General features: G+C 41.7%; 2 protein-coding genes across 3 annotated transcripts in view; both read left to right on the top strand.

Annotated features, from left to right (window-relative positions):
- DARS1 (aspartyl-tRNA synthetase 1) overlaps window positions 1–18,356 on the top strand; it is an 82,502-nt gene that overhangs the window by 24,890 nt on the left and 39,256 nt on the right. For both annotated transcript variants that reach the window (XM_084643353.1, XM_084643352.1), the window contains exon 4: window positions 876–978. In XM_084643353.1, coding sequence (XP_084499479.1) covers window positions 876–978 — 103 coding nt within the window. The remainder of the gene's footprint in view (window positions 1–875; window positions 979–18,356) is intronic.
- Window positions 7,765–10,292, top strand: LOC311528040 (uncharacterized protein). Its single transcript, XM_084642642.1, has 2 exons — window positions 7,765–9,216; window positions 9,805–10,292. The coding sequence occupies exons 1-2, from the start codon at window positions 8,811–8,813 to the stop codon at window positions 10,128–10,130; spliced, it is 732 nt and encodes a 243-aa protein (XP_084498768.1). The 5' UTR covers window positions 7,765–8,810; the 3' UTR covers window positions 10,131–10,292.

The following is an 18,356-nucleotide window of genomic DNA, read 5'->3' as shown; positions in this document are numbered from 1 at the left end:
GATGAGGGGAGGGACAGAGAGACCGTTTGACTTATTCTAAAGTGATATAGATTAGAGAAAAGAAAAGGAGTACTTGTGGCACCTTAGAGACTAACCAATTTATTTGAGCATGAGCTTTCGTGAGCTACAGCTCACTTCATCGGATGCATACTTATGGATGCATCCGATGAAGTGAGCTGTAGCTCACGAAAGCTCATGCTCAAATAAATTGGTTAGTCTCTAAGGTGCCACAAGTACTCCTTTTCTTTTTGCGAATACAGACTAACACGGCTGTTACTCTGAAACCTGTCATAGATTAGAGAAGACTCCTGGTTTATCTGCAGTTCATGTAAAGTGAAACCTTGGGGAATAAAAGTGGGAGAAACTTCAGGAAAAGTAAAACTTATGAATAAACTTCTAGTATTTAAAAATAATTAAGATTTAGAAGCAGTGTCAAAAGACAGCTGCAACTGTAACAGTAGGGCCATTCTCACAAATAAATTGTTTGGAAAGTGTCAGAAAATTAAAAAGGGTAACTTTATCAAAGATCAGTGAATACTGATATGCTCTGTAGTTATTTATACAACCCCATTCTGACCTCGTGTTTTGTAGTTTTCAGTCCCAGCTTTCTATCCTGTATAAATATCAGTGATCTTACTCAAGTTGCTTTAAAAAAAGATTTTGTTATTTATAGAAAAAAAAATTATTTTTTTTTCATCCATTAGAGATAAGATCATTCTGTCTTATCTGAAATTTCGGATGCACGTGCATATGTACCTTGTTTTGTTTGTGTTAAAACTCAAGCTTAATTTTAAAGTAGTAAAACATTTCTCATTCACAAAGATCCTGAGTAACTTGGCCTTAATACACCTGCATTTTTTTCTCCTTTTATTCAGGGAAGCAGTGTTTTTTAGTCCTACGTCAGCAGCAGTTTAATGTCCAGGCTCTTGTGGCTGTGGGAGACCATGCAAGCAAGCAGATGGTAAAGTTTGCTGCCAAGTAAGTAAGCAATTATATCCTGTTGTCAAAGTAAACAATGGTGGGAACCATGACTCCAAGGGGTTGGGACCATTTTCACACATTAACATCAATGCTTGGTTTGTTTTAAAATGTAGTTATTTAAATTGTCAGTTCACTATTGCGTTGAATACATTACACTTACAAAAGATAAAATAGAACAGAGGCTTGAAATTCATTCTGAACTGCTGAAGCAGCATTCTTTCTTCACAGACAACCTACGTTTACTTCCAAGCCAGCTAACAAAAAGCCTGCCAGGGTTAGCATAGTGGGTCACTTTTTTTATATCGTGCTGTGGGGGAGGGGCAGGGATGTGCACACATGCTCAGTCTTTATCTTCCTTAAGTAGCAGATCTGCAGCCTAGTAGAATGTTTTTTAGCTAGAATAAATATAAGCTCTGAATTACATTTTATTTGGAAGAAATTCCATGTTGCAAATTGATTAGTGAGTGGGTGAAAGTTGAGAGTTGCTTTTATGAACCTAATTGGTCTAATTTACTCTTTATTGTTGTCCCTTTCAAGCTGTGCTTTTAATTTTTTTAAATTTTTTTGGCAATGATTAGACTTGTTTCCAATTAACAAGTATATTATAGCTGTTCACATTTAGTTATTTGGCTTGTATTATTAAGGCTAAAATGATGAATGTGAGTTAAAGGGGTCTTTTCTCCTTGCACTCCTTTCTTAAGCCTGACTGGACTTTCAAGTTTTGGGTCATCTGCTACTTTATATGTCTGTGTGGAAAAGGTGATTTTATAATGGAAGTTTTTGAACTTACAAGTCTTTTAGCTGACTGTTCACAGGTTAAAATATAGACCCAATCAGTAATATGTTTAACATGTGGCACTTGAGGTGCTTCTGTTCAGTTCTTGGCACTACCCATGTGACTGGGAATGTAGCCCCCAGTAATTAGCTGTAAGAGTGTGAAAGCCTTTGATGTGTTAGGGAAAGGGGGGAGGGGAAAGGGGAATTCATTATACCATAGACTTCCAGAAGCAGAGTTAGAAGGTTAGAACAGTGCTTCTGGTGACTAGATGCAAGGCAACGGGAAAACAGAGCCAGCAGTGTTTGTTGTTTGGCGGCACTTAGTGTTGGCACTACCAGCAGGATACATGATGTTTACAGGTGTTGAGGAGCCAAAGTGAAGTGTTCTGTGTCTCCATGTGACAGCCTGTGTTTAGTTTCTTCCCAGTACTTAATAGATACTTTGAAAGAAAAAGGGCTTTCTCTCCTGCATTCTGTCTATATGATCATCTCCACTCCGGTGGCTTACTTTATGCCAATGAATCCTGCATGAACCCTTGTAGCCCGGCATCCAGCCTTGTCCAGTTTTGCATCTTCAGCTCTGTCTCAGGCATCTCCGGTTGGATGTCCTGCTATTATCTCATATTCAGTCTTTATAAAACTGAATTTCTTATTTTCCTCCCAATTTTTGTCTTCCTCTTCTTTCTAATCACCATAGATACAGCTCCACTATTCTTCCCATTGCCCAGGCTCAGAATGCTGTATCATTTTTGATTTTTCACTCTACTCCTTCCCCCGTGTGCATTCTCATGCTAAATCCTGACACTTCTTCCTCTTAGCACTGTCTGCATTTTCCTCACTATCCCTATGTTCAAAACCATTTTACCTATGCCCTGGCAGTCACTTGTTTTGATTGGTAACTTTCTTACTGTTCTCCTCTCATCTCTTTAATCCCACACAGCCTTCCCACACGAAATTCAAGCACCTTTCCTCATCTTCAAGGTCATACATAATCTTACCGTCATCACTTTATTAATTTCTTCCTATGCGCTACCTGCTCCTTGTTGCTTATTGTTTTGTCTTTTTCTTCATTCATACTGCTCCCTATGCTTCAAAGAGTCGGACATTTCCTCTCCATCAATTCCAATCCTCATTTCTACTCCTAGTCTCCTTCCCACAAGCCCTGTTAAACTCATTCCAGGACTCCTTCATACCTTGCTCTCCTCCCAGTAATCCCTTTTTATCTTACCTTACTTCAACTGTTGTTTTCATTGTCTTGTGCCAGCTAAGATTGTTTTGGGCCAGTGACCATTACCTTTTGCAAATGTAATGCTACACATAAATGATTAATAATAACGATATTGCTTCCTTCCCATTCTTGATGTCTTTTTCCTTCCCTTCAACTCGTCTCATCCTACCCAAATATGAATTGAGGAAAAGTCTTTTACCTCATAAAATATTTAAGATTTAAATTGACCTTTTCCCCTGTGGCAGCATGTAGACCTCAGCATTCATGTAGTACTTTCACATATATGAAGGAATACCCATAACTCTTGACTCTGAGTTGCCTTGCCTCCCGTGTCTGCAAGCTTGCATATGTCCAAGAACTGTTTTAAACATCTGGTGACACGATACATCTGTGGTTTACAAAAATAATCTAATATCAGATTAACGAGATTCTTGTAAAAATTCTCACAAGCAGTAAACATACTAGTTCCTCTTTTTGGTATTGACATGTGAAAAATGAGAACTTTTGTAATCTGCTGTGGTCTAACAGTGTTAACATACTGTTAATATAATATATTTTGAATGCTTTAGCTTTCATGCAGTATTATTCCCTTGGTTTAGAGAAAGACTGTCTAATCTTCGCTTTTGAAAAGAGATGGAACAACTGTAAATTGAGCTATGATACACTTCTGCTTTTAATTTTTTTAAAAAATAAACAAATTGCTGAAAACAATGTAGTGTCTGTAAAAGATGCTGGATTAACAGCCCTGGAATTGGAGTCCAGAGAATACACAGTGCCATGGGCAATATCAGTTCAAGCTTCCCCTAACTTTCCCACCAAAAAGACTCAGTCCATTTCTGGAGTGGACCCTCTGTAGAAGTAAGGAGGGTACTTGTCTCCTTGCCATTTCCATTAGACGCTTCTTGCTGCCAACAAGGGTGTTAACCAGTGCAATTAGTAATTTGTTAAAATTTGTAGTCAAAATATTTTGCGAATTATTTTTCCCAGAAGGTATAGGGTGTAGGAGGTGGTGGTGATTTTTTTGTTTGTTTTGTTTTAATCCTTTGCTGGGCTTTTCCCTACTTCTCAGTTTGTACCACAGGAGGCCATGTGGTCTAGCAGTGGGGAAATAAAAGAGACTCTAGGTTCTAATTTTAAAATGAGCTACTGACCTGGTGTAACCCTGGTCAAGTAAGTTGGCCCCCCTCTGTTTCAGTCAACCAGCCAGAAAAATGGGTGAAAAAAAATCTTGCTGGGAATTAAATGATGCGACTGAGCTAAGTTTAGCTGGGTAAATAAATCACATGCATTCAAAATGGAATTAGAAACATTTTACATCATTCATTATCATCTATTCTTCGACCACTCCAGGGGAAAGGTCTCTTCTTCAGCATTGCTCCTATGTCCATCATTAAGGCCCCACCAAGTTCACGGCCATGAAAAACATGTCATGGACCATGAAATCTGGTCTCCGCCTGTGAAATCTGGTCTTTTGTGTGCTTTTACCCTATACTATACAGATTTCACGGGGGAGACCAGCGTTTCTCAAATTGGGGGTCCTGACCCAAAAGTGAGTTGCAGGGTGGTCACAAGGTTATTTTAAGGAGGTCACAGTATTGCCAACCTTGCCTCTGTGCTGCCTTCAGAGCTGGGCAGCTGGAGAGCAGTGGCTGTTGGCCAGGCGCCCAGCCAGCAGCAGTGCAGAAGTAAGGGTGGCAATACCATACTATGCCACCCATACTTCTGCATTGCTGCCTTCAGAGCTGGGCGGCCAGAAGTGGTGACTGCTGACCAAGGCCCAGCTCTGAAGGCAGCAGCGCAGAAATAAGGGTGGAAATACCATTGTGATGGGTTTCCACCAAGGTGCCACTTGGAACTGGGGTACCACTGAGCCCACCTGACCCACCAGCCTGGGGTCCCTTTACACTGCACTGATGTGACAGGCCCTCAAGCTCCCTCCAGCACACATACAGGTAGGGACACACCCAGCTGCAGCTATGTAGAGATGCTGAGATCCGTTCTGCATGGGAAGGCTTCAGCTAAGGAACTGCTCAGCTACTCAAGTGAACAAACACCCTGCTCTAGAGGGTAAACCCAAAATTATACAGTTTTGTGCTGCACAGTGATCTGTACAGCGTAAACTCATGAAATTCGCCCCCTCCCTCAATGTGGAGATGGAATATACAACAGCTTTTTGCCCCAAGTTATAACTCCCACACACTGGTTTGTGATAAAGCAAAAACAAATTTATTAACTACAGAAGATAGATTTTAAGTGATTATAAGGGATAGCAAACAGATCAAAGCAGATTACCTAGCAAATAAACAAAAATGCAATCTGAGCTTAATATACTAAAGAGATTGGATATGAATAGCAACTTCTTACCCTAAATGATGATTTAAGCCAGTTGCAGAGATTCTTAAGGGGCCAGCTTCCGTTGCTTGCAGCTTAAAAACCCCAGGTATTCCTTTCACAGGCCATTCCCCACTAGTCTGGGTCCAGCACTTTCTCCCAGTTCAGTCCTTGTTCCTCTGCTCTTTCCCAGAGTTTCTGTGGGCGGGGAGTCAGTGAAGTACCACGATGAGGTCACTCCCCTGCCTTAAATAGCTTTTGCATATGGCGGGAACCTTTTGTGTCCAAGCTTGGTTCCCATGCCTGGTCAGTGGAAAAACCCTGGTATTCCAAGATGGAGTCCAGTACCAGGTGACTTGGTCACATATCCCTGAAGGGTCACAGCAGCCATGACTTGAAGGCTCTTTGTAGCATTCTCAGGTAGGCTCCCCGGTGGGAGATTATCTTCTTCTAAGACCTATTGTTCTCTCTAATGGCCCTTCCCAGCCAGCTTTCTAGACTGATGGCATTCTGCCTAGTCGGCGTTCCCCAGGCGTAAACACATTTGTAATAGATGCATAAACAATATTCCTAACTTCAGATACCAAAATGATACATGCATACAAATAGGATAATCATATTCAGTAAATCATAACCTTTTCAATATCTCTCATGACCTATCTTGCATAAAATTCATCATAGTTATGCCATAATCATATCATCATAATATCTCTATGAAGAATATGGGGCGTAGTGTCACAACCATACTATGCCATCCCTACTGCTGCTGCTGGTGGCACTGCCTTCGGAGCTGGGCTTCTGGCCAGCAGATGCCGCTCTCCGGTTGCCTAGCTCTGACGGCAGTGCCACCAGCAGCAGTGCAGAAGTAAGGGTAGCAGTACTGCAACCCCTCCCCTCCCCCTGATAACGTTGTGACCCCCCCCCAACTCCTTTTTGGATCAGGACCCCTACAATTACAACACCTTGACATTTCAGATTTAAATATCTGAAATCCTGAAATGGACTATTTTTAAGATCGTATGACCGTGAAATTGACCAAAATGGACTGTGAATTTGGTTGGGCTCTGTCCATCATAATGAAAGGGTTGCACACCTTGCATGTTTGAATGAGCTAATGAGAGTATAAAACTGCTGCTGATGACTATTTTTCCCCTCTGACTTTATCAGCATGATTAAAACTGCTGGTGCAGCAATCCTCAGTGGCACCGCAATCAAAGGTTCTGTATCAGCATTTACTGCTGCCTTATCATAAATGAGGTATTGACTCCAATTCCAGGAAAGTTGGTTAGATTTGGTTATTGTAAATTGTAGTTTAGTATTATAGCAGGCCATCAAGAACAACTGTAGTTAAGGTTGCATAAGAATTTCCATTCTAATACCATGTTCAGCCATGTGTAATTTGCTGAAAATTTCCAGGATTGGCCTCTCCCTGAAGGTCAGTTTTTTTCCCACATCTGAGTATGATTAGAATGGGGTGAAAACGTTTCACAGAAAATTCTTGCAACTTTATCTTGAATATCTGTAGCTCTGAAGTGGCTAGAAATACAATTTAAATATGGCCTAGGAAGAGTCCTCACTGAGCAAAAATGTCTGAGTGTTCCAGTGAAAACTCTCCTTGAATATTATAGACTTGATTCAGTTTCCATTAAAGTCAATGAAAAGACTCCTGTTGACTTCAGTGGGAGTTACATTGGTCCCTAATTGTGTGATTTATAAATCTCTGAAAATTGTATTTTGCAAGTGTGCAATACACTATTATTGTGTATAGAAGACAAAGTGAATCTCTAAAAGTCAGCTAAATGGAAAATACCCAATACTTTAAAAATGCTGAAGATTAAGTAAAAATATGGAGTGAAAATCTGCTGGCATTCACAGACCACATATGTATTTATGTATGTTAATTAAGCTCCATAATTAACTTTCACTCCTTGAATTGTACCTAATGTGTTCAGGGAAATTAACTTAATAGTGTTTTTCCCCATTGCCTAAATTGCATCAGAGGTGATAACGGAAATGAAAATATACAATTTGTGGATGCTAATAAAATATTAAAGTAAATAGCATAGAGAAAAGAAGTCCTCATATAAAATATTAAGTCATTAAAATTAGTCTGGACCATTATGACAATGAAATTTGATAAAGCAGAAAGAATAAAAAAAATACATTATATAAGTTCGTATATCAGTTTGTAGAAAAAAACTATACTCTATCTGATAATAGGGAAAGAACATACATAGTTAATGATGTGTGTGCAATTTTAACTTTGCCACTTTTTGATTTTAGAATGCCCCTAAGATTGAAACCTTAACTATAGTATAGTTTTTCTTTATAGAATAGTTCATACTTCTTTCCATGAGGCTGATATTAACAAATTAATGCAGTAAATATTAAATGAGTTAAAAATTAGCTAACTGCTTGACCTCTTAAAGTAATTATTTATGGGGAACCATCATCTGACCAGCATGTTTCTCGTTAGGTCCTGCAGGGATCTGTTCTTGGCTCACTGATATCCAATATCTTTATCAATGCGCTGGAAGAAAATATAAAATTGCTGGTAAAGTTTGCAGATGATACAAAAATTGTAGTGATAAGTAATAAGGACAGGTCAGTTTTACAGAGCAGTGTGGACCACATGGTAAACTGGCTTACTTGAGCACTGTCAAATGCAAGGTCGTACATCCATGAACAAAGAATGTAGGTCACACATAGGATCAGGGATTGTGTGCAAGAGAGCAGTGACTCTGAAAAGGACTTGGGGTCATGACAAATAACCAGCTGAACATGCGTTTTCAGTGCAATGTAGTGACTAAGAAAGCTAACACAAACCTTGGATTTATAAGCAAGGGACAACTGAATAGAATTAGGGAGGTGTTATTACCACTGTAAATGGCATTGGTGAGATTATTCCTGGAATACTGTTATGTCTAGTTTTGGTGTTTGCATTTCAAAAAGGACACTGAGCCCTGGTCTACACTAGGACTTTAGGTCGAATTTAGCAGTGTTAAATCGATGTAAACCTGCACCCGTCCACACGATGAAGCCCTTTATTTCGACTTAAAGGGCTCTTAAAATCGATTTCCTTACTCCACCCCTGACAAGTGGATTAGCGCTTAAATTGGCCTTGCCGGGTCGAATTTGGGGTACTGTGGACACAATTCGACGGTATTGGCCTCCGGGAGCTATCCCAGAGTGCTCCATTGTGACCGCTCTGGACAGCACTCTCAACTCAGATGCACTGGCCAGGTAGACAGGAAAAGAACCGTGAACTTTTGAATCTCATTTCCTGTTTGGCCAGCGTGGCAAGCTGCAGGTGACCATGCAGAGCTCATCAGCACAGGTGACCATGATGGAGTCCCAGAATCGCAAAAGAGCTCCAGCATGGACCGAACGGGAGGTACGGGATCTGATCGCTGTTTGGGGAGAGGAATCCGTGCTATCAGAACTCCGTTCCAGTTTTTGAAATGCCAAAACCTTTGTCAAAATCTCCCACGGCATGAAGGACAGAGGCCATAACAGGGACCCGAAGCAGTGCGGCGTGAAACTTAAGAAGCTGAGGCAAGCCTATCAGAAAACCAGAGGGGCGAACGGCCGCTCCGGGTCAGAGCCCCAAACATGCCGCTTCTATGATGAGCTGCATGCCATTTTAGGGGGTTCAGCCACCACTACCCCAGCCGTGTTGTTTGACTACTTCAATGGAGATGGAGGCAACACGAAAGCAGGTTTTGGGGACGAAGAAGAAGATGATGATGATGAGGTTGTAGATAGCTCACAGCAAGCAAGCGGAGAAACCGGTTTTCCCAACAGCCAGGAACTGTTTCTCACCCTGGACCTGGAGCCAGTACCCCCTGAACCCACCCAAGGCTGCCTCCTGGACCCGGCAGGCGGAGAAGGGACCTCCGGTGAGTGTACCTTTTAAAATACTATACATGGTTTAAAAGCAAGCATGTGAAAGGATTAATTTGCCCTGGCATTCGCGGCTCTCCTGGATGTACTCCCAAAGCCTTTGCAAAAGGTTTCTGGGGAGGGCAGCCTTCTTGCGTCCTTCATGGTAGGACACTTTACCACTCCAGGCCAGTAACACGTACTCGGGAATCATTGTACAACAAAGCATTGCAGTGTATGTTTGCTGGCGTTCAAACAACATCCGTTCTTTATCTCTCTGTGTTATCCTCAGGAGAGTGAGATATAATTCATGGTCACCTGGTTGAAATAGGGTGTTTTTCTTCAGGGGACACTCAGAGGAGCCCGTTCCTGCTGGGCTGTTTACCTGTGGCTGAACAGAAATATTCCCCGCTGTTAGCTACGGGGAGGGGGGAGGGTTGAGGGGGTAGCCACGTGGTATGGGGAGGCAAAATGCGACCTTGTAACGAAAGCACATGTGCTATGTATGTAATGTTAACAGCAAGGTTTACCCTGGAAGACTGTAGCCACTGTTTTATAAAATGTGTCTTTTTAAATACCGCTGTTCCTTTTTTTTTCTCCACCAGCTGCATGTGTTTCAATGATCACAGGATCTTCTCCTTCCCAGAGGCTAGTGAAGATTAGAAAGAAAAAAATACGCACTCGTGATGAAATGTTCTCTGAGCTCATGCTGTCCCCCCACACTGACAGAGCACAGACGAATGCGTGGAGGCAAATAATGTCAGAGTGCAGGAAAGCACAAAATGACCGGGAGGAGAGGTGGCGGGCTGAAGACAGGTCTGAAGCTCAGCGTGATGAGAGGAGGCAGGATTCAATTCTGAGGCTGCTGGAGGATCAAACCAGTATGCTCCAGTGTATGGTTGAGCTGCAGCAAAGGCAGCTGGAGCACTGACTGCCACTGCAGCCCCTGAGTAACCAACCACCCTCCTCCCCAAGTTCCATAGCCTCCACACCCAGACGCCCAAGAACGCGGTGGGGGGCCACCGGCCAACCAGCCACTCCTCCACAGAGGATTGCCCAAAAAAAAGAAGGCTGGCATTCAATAAATTTTAAAGTTGTAAACTTTTAAAGTGCTGTGTGGCATTTTCCTTCCCTCCTCCACCACCCCTCCTGGGATACCTTGGTAGTCATCCCCCTATTTGTGTGATGAATGAATAAAGAATGCATGAATGTGAAGCAACAATGACTTTATTGCCTCTGCAAGCAATGATTAAAGGGAGGAGGGGGGGGTGGTTAGCTTGCAGAGAAATAGAGTGAACCAAGGGGCGGGGGGTTTCATCAAGGAGAAACAAACAGAGCTTTCACTCCGTAGCCTGGCCGCTCATGAAACTGGTTTTCAAATCTTCTCTGATGCGTACCGCGCCCTCCTGTGCTCTTCTAACCACCCTGGTGTGTGGCTGCGCGTAACCAGCAGCCAGGCGATTTGCCTCAACCTCCCACCCTGCCATAAACATCTCCCCCTTACTCTCACAGATATTGTGGAGCACACAGCAAGCAGTAATAACAGTGGGAATATTGGTTTCGCTGAGGTCTAAGCGAGTCAGTAAACTGCGCCAGCGCGCCTTTAAACGTCCAAATGCACATTCTACCACCATTCTGCACTTGCTCAGCCTGTAGTTGAACAGCTCCTGACTACTGTCCAGGCTGCCTGTGTACGGCTTCATGAGCCATGGCATTAAGGGGTAGGCTGGGTCCCCAAGGATACATATAGGCATTTCAACGTCCCCAACAGTTATTTTCTGGTCTGGGAATAGAGTCCCTTCCTGCAGCTTTTGAAACAGACCAGAGTTCCTGAAGATGCGAGCGTCATGTACCTTTCCCGGCCATCCCACGCTGATGTTGGTGAAACGTCCCTTGTGATCCACCAGAGCTTACAGCACTATTGAAAAGTACCCCTTCAGGTTTATGTACTCGCCGGCTTGGTGCTCCGGTGCCAAGATAGGAATATGGGTTCTGTCTGTGGCCCCACCACAGTTAGGGAATCCCATTGCAGCAAAGCCATCCACTATGACTTGCACATTTCCCAGGGTTACTACCCTTGATATTGGCAGATCTTTGATTGCGTGGGCTACTTGCATCACAGCAGCCCCAACAGTAGATTTGCCCACTCCAAATTGATTCCCAACTGACCGGTAGCTGTCTGGCGTTGCAAGCTTCCACAGGGCTATTGCCACTCGCTTCTCAACTGTGAGGGCTGCTCTCATCTTGGTATTCATGCGCTTCAGGGCAGGGGAAAGCAAGTCACAAAGTTCCATGAAAGTGCCCCAACGCATGCGAAAGTTTCGCTGCCACTGGGAATCGTCCCAGACCTGCAACACTATGCGGTCCCACCAGTCTGTGCTTGTTTCCCAAGCCCAGAATCGGCGTTCCACACATGAACCTGCCCCATTAGCACCATGATGCATGCATTGGCAGGGCCCATGCTTTCAGAGACATCTGTGTCCATGTCCTGATCACTCACGTGACCACGCTGATGTTGCCTCCTCGCCTCGCATCGCTCTGGCAGGTTCTGGTGCTGCATATACTGCTGGATAATGCGTGTGGTGTTTAATGTGCTCCTAATTGCCAAAGTGAGCTGAGCGGCCTCCATGCTTGCCTTGGTATGGCGTCCGCACTGAAAAAAGGTGCGGAATGATTGTCTGCCGTTGCTCTGACGGAGGGAGGGGTGACTGACGACACGGCTTACAGGGTTGGCTTCAGGGAGCTAAAATCAACAAAGGGGGTGGCTTTACATCAAGGAGTATTTCAGGCAGGACTTCACAGAGGGTTCCAATAAGAAATGGTGCACCTAAGTTATTGTTCTTATTGGAACAGTGAGGTTAGTCTGGCCTCTGATTGATACATGGCTAGATTTACCTTGCTGCACCTTCTCTGTGAGTGACTGCAGTGTGACCTAGAGGAATGAGTCCCCTAGACAGGGGAGGGGGGGAAGCAAATGAGTACAAAACAAATCTGGTCTATTTCTTGTTTTGATCTACTCCATCTATCTTTTACATCTTTGGCTGGCAGCAGACGGTGCAGAAGGACTGCATAACATCCACATCTCATGGCTGCTCGGCAGAAGACGGTGCAATACGACTGCTATCCATCCCCATCTCTTGCCTGCCTGGCAGAAGATGATACAGTACGACTGCTAGCAATCCGTATTGCCTGCCTGCTCACCATAAGACGGTTCAATAGGACTGACTGCAGGACTAAAGAGAATGACCTGGTCAAGTCACTCCAAACTTAGTCCCTGCGCCCATGTCTGTCCAGGCGCTCCCGGCCGACGCAGCCAGGAGCACCTCGGACATGACGATGACGGCTACCAGTCATATTGCACCGTCTGCTGCCAGAAGGCAATGGGTTACTACTACTGTGTAGCAATGCAGTACCGTGTCTGCCAGCACCCAGGAGACATAGTGTGACGGTTACCTGAGTGGGCTCCATGCTTGCCATGGTATGGCACCTGCACAGGTAACTCAGGAAAAGAGGCACGAAACGATTGTCTGCCCTTGCTTTCATGGAGGGAGGGAGGGAGGGAACGGGGGCCTGAAGATATGTACCCAGAACCACCCGCGACAATGTTTTAGCCCCATCAGGCATTGGGATCTCAACCCAGAATTCCAATGGGCAGCGGAGACTGCGGGAACTGTGGGATAGCTACCCACAGTGCAACACTCCGGAAGTCGACTCTAGCCTCGGTACTCTGGAAGCACTCCGCCGAGTTAATGCACTTAATGCACTTAGAGCATTTTCTGTGGGGACACACACACTCGAATATATAAAACCAATTTCTAAAAAACCAACTTCTATAAATTCGACCTGATTTCGTAGTGTAGACATACTCTGACAAATTAGAAAATTCAGAAAAGAGCTACAAGAATGATTTAATGTCTGGAAAACCTGTCTTACAGTGAGAGACTAAAGAAGCTCAGTCTAGTTTATCCAAAAGGTTTCAGAGTAACAGCCGTGTTAGTCTGTATTCGCAAAAAGAAAAGGAGTACTTGTGGCACCTTAGAGACTAACCAATTTATTTGAGCATAAGCTTTCGAAAAGTGAGCTGTAGCTCACGAAAGCTTATGCTCAAATAAATTGGTTAGTCTCTAAGGTGCCACAAGTACTCCTTTTCTCTTTATCCAAAAGGATGGTAAGAGGTGACTTTATCATGCTCTATTAGTACCTACATGGGGAGAAGATTTTTGATAGTATATGCAATGATAGGAAGCTAAGCTAAACAAATTCAGACTAGAAATAAGGTGCAAATTTTAATAGTAAGAGTTATTAACCATTGGAACAACTTACCTATGGATGTGGTTGATTCATTTGAAGTCTTTAAAACTAGATCAGATGACTTTATAAAAGATATGCTCTGTTTTACTAAGAAGTTGTGGGCTTGATGCAGGAAATACTTGATGAAATTCTGTGGCCTGTGTTATGCAGATCAGATGAGACTATTATAATGGCCCCTTCGGCCTTAAAATCCTGATAATCTGAATGAACTTTCCTGCTAAACTTGGATTCAGAGGCTCAGCTCTGGTTAAAAATTGTATTTGTGCAATGTCTGAACATAGCAAATACTTTATAAATCCATCTTACATAATTTTATTCTTGTGATTAGCCAATATTTTATTGGTTGAAGAAATTTTCATACTTTCAACTGGATAAAATGCGCACTGTATATTGAACACATCTATCTTGCAAATGAACTGTATCTTTGAATCATCACTAACAGTCAGGTACATGACAGTTTTAAATATCCCAATTGCATTTTCTTGGGTCTAATTTAAAGGTGGACTTTTATACTTTTATAATTTAGTAAATAATCATTCAAATATCTAGTTTTCCCAACCACTTTACACTAAACACAATAGTTTTGGTAGTGATGGAAACAAAGGAATAGAACAATATATAAGTATATATAAATATTTACATTTAAAAATATTTTGTTTTCTATCTAAAGTAAACTTTAGTAAACTAGCTTCTTACAGTTAGTTCATGAGACCATTGTTCAAAACAGCAGCTAAGAGAAAGTGATTCACTGCGAATTGGCTATTGTGGGTTTTTGCTTGCCATCTCAAGCTATTGGTGAAAGATGTTATCATGCAGTGATGCCATAATGCAGTCATGTGGTTAAAATAGAAAGTATAGATTAATAGACGTACAGATAACAAAGAGAAATCTAAGACATGTAGTGGCCATTGTAGCAACTCAACTTTCTGTCAGCTTTGAGGAAAGAAAGTTACATTGTAGAGCAGTGGTTCTCAACCAGGGGTACGCAGAGGTCTTCCTGGGGGTACATCAACTCATCTAGATATTTGCCTAGTTTTACAACAGTCTACAGCAGAAATGAAGTCAGTACAAACTAAAATTTCATACAGACAATGACTTGTTTATACTGCTCTATATACTATACACTGAAATGTAAGTACAGTATTTATATTCCAGTTGATTTATTTTATAATTATATAATAAAGTGAGAAAGTAAGCAATTATTCAGTAATTGTGTGCTGTGACACTTTTGTATTTTTGTGCCTGATTTTGTAACCAAGTAGTTTTTAAGTGAGATGTAACTTGGGGGTACGCAAGACAAATCAGAATCCAGAAAGAGGTATGGAAAGGTTGAGAGCCACTGGTGTAGAATAAGGGAGTAGGTTGTCATACAGAGGTCCTGTTTTCTGTAAAACAGCTTTATATAGACATAAAGACTAAAAGATTGTGAATCCTGTGTAAATCAGTGTTTTCCTTTGTATTCTAGTTCAGATGCTCTCACATCTTGTAACTTAACTGAATTAACTGCTGATGTAATGTGCACAAATATTGTTGGGTTTAATAGAAGTAGTTACAGTTTTGGTCAGTGTTTGTGTAGCTGATTCAGGTAAGCAGTGTGAATACTAAGGAATTTTACCAAAAAGTTCCCACCTGACCGGGGGAGCTCTGCCATAGACAAGTTTTAAGCTGCTTTCAGTAGTAATACCACACTTGTTAATTAAACATACTGATACGTGTTTAACTTAAACTATAGCTACTTCTATTGAACAGTAATCTCTGCATGCTGGAACTGCCCATTGGGACTTTTAGCAACACTCTTAAAATAGAGCCTCTTTGAGATTGCTCTAATTGGCACTGGGTGTCACACAACCCCAGATCAGAGAAATAACATGGGACTTGTCTACACTTGAAATGCTGTCACACTTCAGTGTAGACACTACATGCGTCAACATGAGGGGTTCTCCGATTGGCATAGTAATCCACCTTTACGAGAGGGAGTAGCTAGGTGGATGGAAGAATTTTTCAGTCAACCTACCATTTAACTTGGGGGTTAGGTTGGCTTAACTACATTGCTCAAGGATGTGGATTTCTCACAACCTAACTTTTAGTGTAGACTAGGCCTTAAAGTCATCTTTGATCCATTCTCTCCTCAACTGTGCTGAGTACAACTCAGCCGCAGCTCAGGACTTGAGTTTTTACTTGCATGATAGATTTGAAGTCTGGCATAAATGAATAAGCATATGATTTGTAGTTACAAAAATAAATTGATTTTAAAGTAAGTTATGAACATTTGTAAATGAAAGGCTGAGCACATGTAGGAGAAAACTCCATTAAGCTTGATGGATGTGGTGCCTCTGTATGCGCACCCGGTTAATTGCACAGCTGTTTGGTTAGAGCAAAGCTGCTAAAGCAGAAGGAGACTGTAGGATTGACAGACTTAATGGCTTTAAAGTAATGGGTAGTGGAGCTTTTAAAGTGGCTCCAGACTAAGAAGCTTTACAGCACTTTTGTAACTAACCATTTGTTCACAGCAAGGAACCTGCAAACTCTTTTATCAAAGACTGCAGAGTTTGTAAGCTGTGCTAGGTAAATAGCTAAAAAGCAACATTAGAGCTAAAAAACCAACCAATTAAATGTTAAATTGGTTGTATTTCATATATATTCTATAAATATTTTCCTTTTAACCTGTATTTAGACATTATTGTTAATACAAAGCATGAAATATAGAGGATGTACAATGTGGTCAGTAAACATCACTCTTGGAGTTTCCAAACTCTTAAATATTTATGTTTGCTGCCTTAGTGGTACATCAATGCTAGGTATTTTTCATTCAAATTCTATACTGTGGTGTTACTTATGTATGTACTAAGTGAGAATCAACTGGTATCATAGGTTACAAAAATAATTTACTATACATATAGAAATTCATGTGTGTGCATATACATTTAATTTCAATAAAGAATAATTGGAATTATTGTACATTTGCTAAGGCTTTGTCTACACTAGCACTTCTGTCGTCAAAACTTTTGTCGGTCGGGTGTGAAAAAAACATACCCGTGACCGACATAAGTTTCACAGACAAAAGCACTGGCATGGACAGTGCTATGTTGGGTTATGATTAGAGTTCTTTGTCACCTTGACATATTAGTCCCAACTAAATATATACCAAATGATGGGATTTAAATTAGCTGTTGCCACTCAAGAAAGATCTTGGAGTCATTGCGGATAGTTCTCTAAAAACATTTGCTAAATGTGCAGTGGCAGTCAAAAAAGCTAACAGAATGTTAGGAACCATTAGGAAGGGGATAAATCAGAAGACAGAAAATATCAGAATGCTACTATATTAAATCCGTGGTATGCTCACACCTTGAATACTGGTTGCTCCATCTTAAAAAAAAAATAGAATTAAAGGTACAGAGAAGGGCAACAAAAATTATTAAGCCTATGAAATAGCTTTCATATGAGGGGAGGTTAAAAGACTGGGACTTTTCAGCTTGGGAAAGAGTCTGCTAAGGGGGTGGTTATGCTAGAGGTCTATAAAATCACAAATGATGTTGAGAAAATGAATAAGGAAGTGTTATTTACTCCTTCACATAACACAAGAACCAGGGGTCACCCAATGAGGTTATTAGGCAGCAGGCATAAAACAAAAGGAAAGTACTGCTTCACTCAACGCAGAGTCAACATGTGGAATTCATCGCCAGGGGATGTTGTGAGGGCCAGAACTATAATGGGGCTCAAAAAAGAACTAGATAAGTTCCTGGAGGATAGGGCCATCAATGGCTGTTAGCCAAGATGGCCGGGGATGCAACCCCATGCTCTGGGTGTCCCTAGTTTCTGACTGCCAGAAGCTGGGAGTGGACAAAAGGTGATTGCTCATTCAATGATTGCCTGTTCTGTTCATTCCATCTGAAGAACCTGGCCTTGGCCTCTGTTGGAAGACAGGATCCTGGGCTAGATGGACCATTGGTCTGACCCAGTATGGCTATTCTTGTGTATCATTATTAATTAAGTCATATAATTAACTAAGATGTTAAAACTGACCCATTTTTGCCTTTAGCTAGTTGTAATTCTTTTGATGCTAACCTTAAGCTTCGAGAATTATAATGCTGGAACTTGCCAGTGTTACTTTGCAGTCATTAGTTTTTCATAGAATTTATCGCTTTTATGTAAAACCACAGTGGACCAATCTGAGTGTGAAGTAAGTTGCATGTGGTGTACACAATACAACCTTTCTCTGCAACAGTATCTCCCAATTCCATGCTAATCAAAAGGGCAGACTGCACTATTTAAATAGGAGTGCCCTCATTAAATAAACAATACAAGGGAATGATGATTTTTTAAACAAATATGGGTGCATATGAAGATTAACTTTTAATTCCTATGGGATTCATGTGTTGGTTTAATTGAAAGAGGAAAGACCTGAGAGCCAGGACTTGTGGGTTCTGTTCCCAGCTCTTCTGTTGAGCTAAGTGACTTTCACTTGTCAGTTTCTGCATCTGAATAATGGGGCAACTGCTTACCTACTTAACAAGAGTTTGTGAGGCTTACCTTAAATAATGTTTGTAAAGTGTTTGAAAACCAGATCTTCACTACAAAGTTTTGCTGGCATAGCTGTGTTGTTCAGTAGTGTGAAAAAAACCACATCCCTAACCCACATAGCTTTGCCTGCAGCCCCCTCCCACACATGTAGGTGCAGCTTATACAGGCAAAAACAGTTCTTTTGTAGATATAGCCTATGTCATTCATGGAGATGGTTTAACTATACTACAAAAAGAACTCGTCTTACTGGTGTACACTGTAGTCACAAGGGGTTTTTGCCAATATAGTTGTATAGCCTTTGTATTGTAGACTAGACTTAAGATCC

This window comes from Lepidochelys olivacea (assembly GCF_965140295.1).
Source record: "Lepidochelys olivacea isolate rLepOli2 genome assembly, chromosome: 11".
Lineage (NCBI taxonomy): Eukaryota > Metazoa > Chordata > Testudines > Cheloniidae > Lepidochelys > Lepidochelys olivacea.
This window is presented reverse-complemented; position numbering and strand designations above follow the sequence as displayed.

What these genes read in the sequence shown, in the direction of transcription:
- LOC311528040 (XM_084642642.1), top strand. Translation starts at nt 8,811, where the DNA reads ATGAAGGACAGAGGCCATAACAGGGACCCGAAGCAGTGCGGCGTGAAA. An exon ending in AGGCGGAGAAGGGACCTCCG is followed by an intron (nt 9,217 to 9,804) that starts GTGAGTGTACCT and finishes TTTCTCCACCAG; the next exon opens with CTGCATGTGTTTCAATGATC.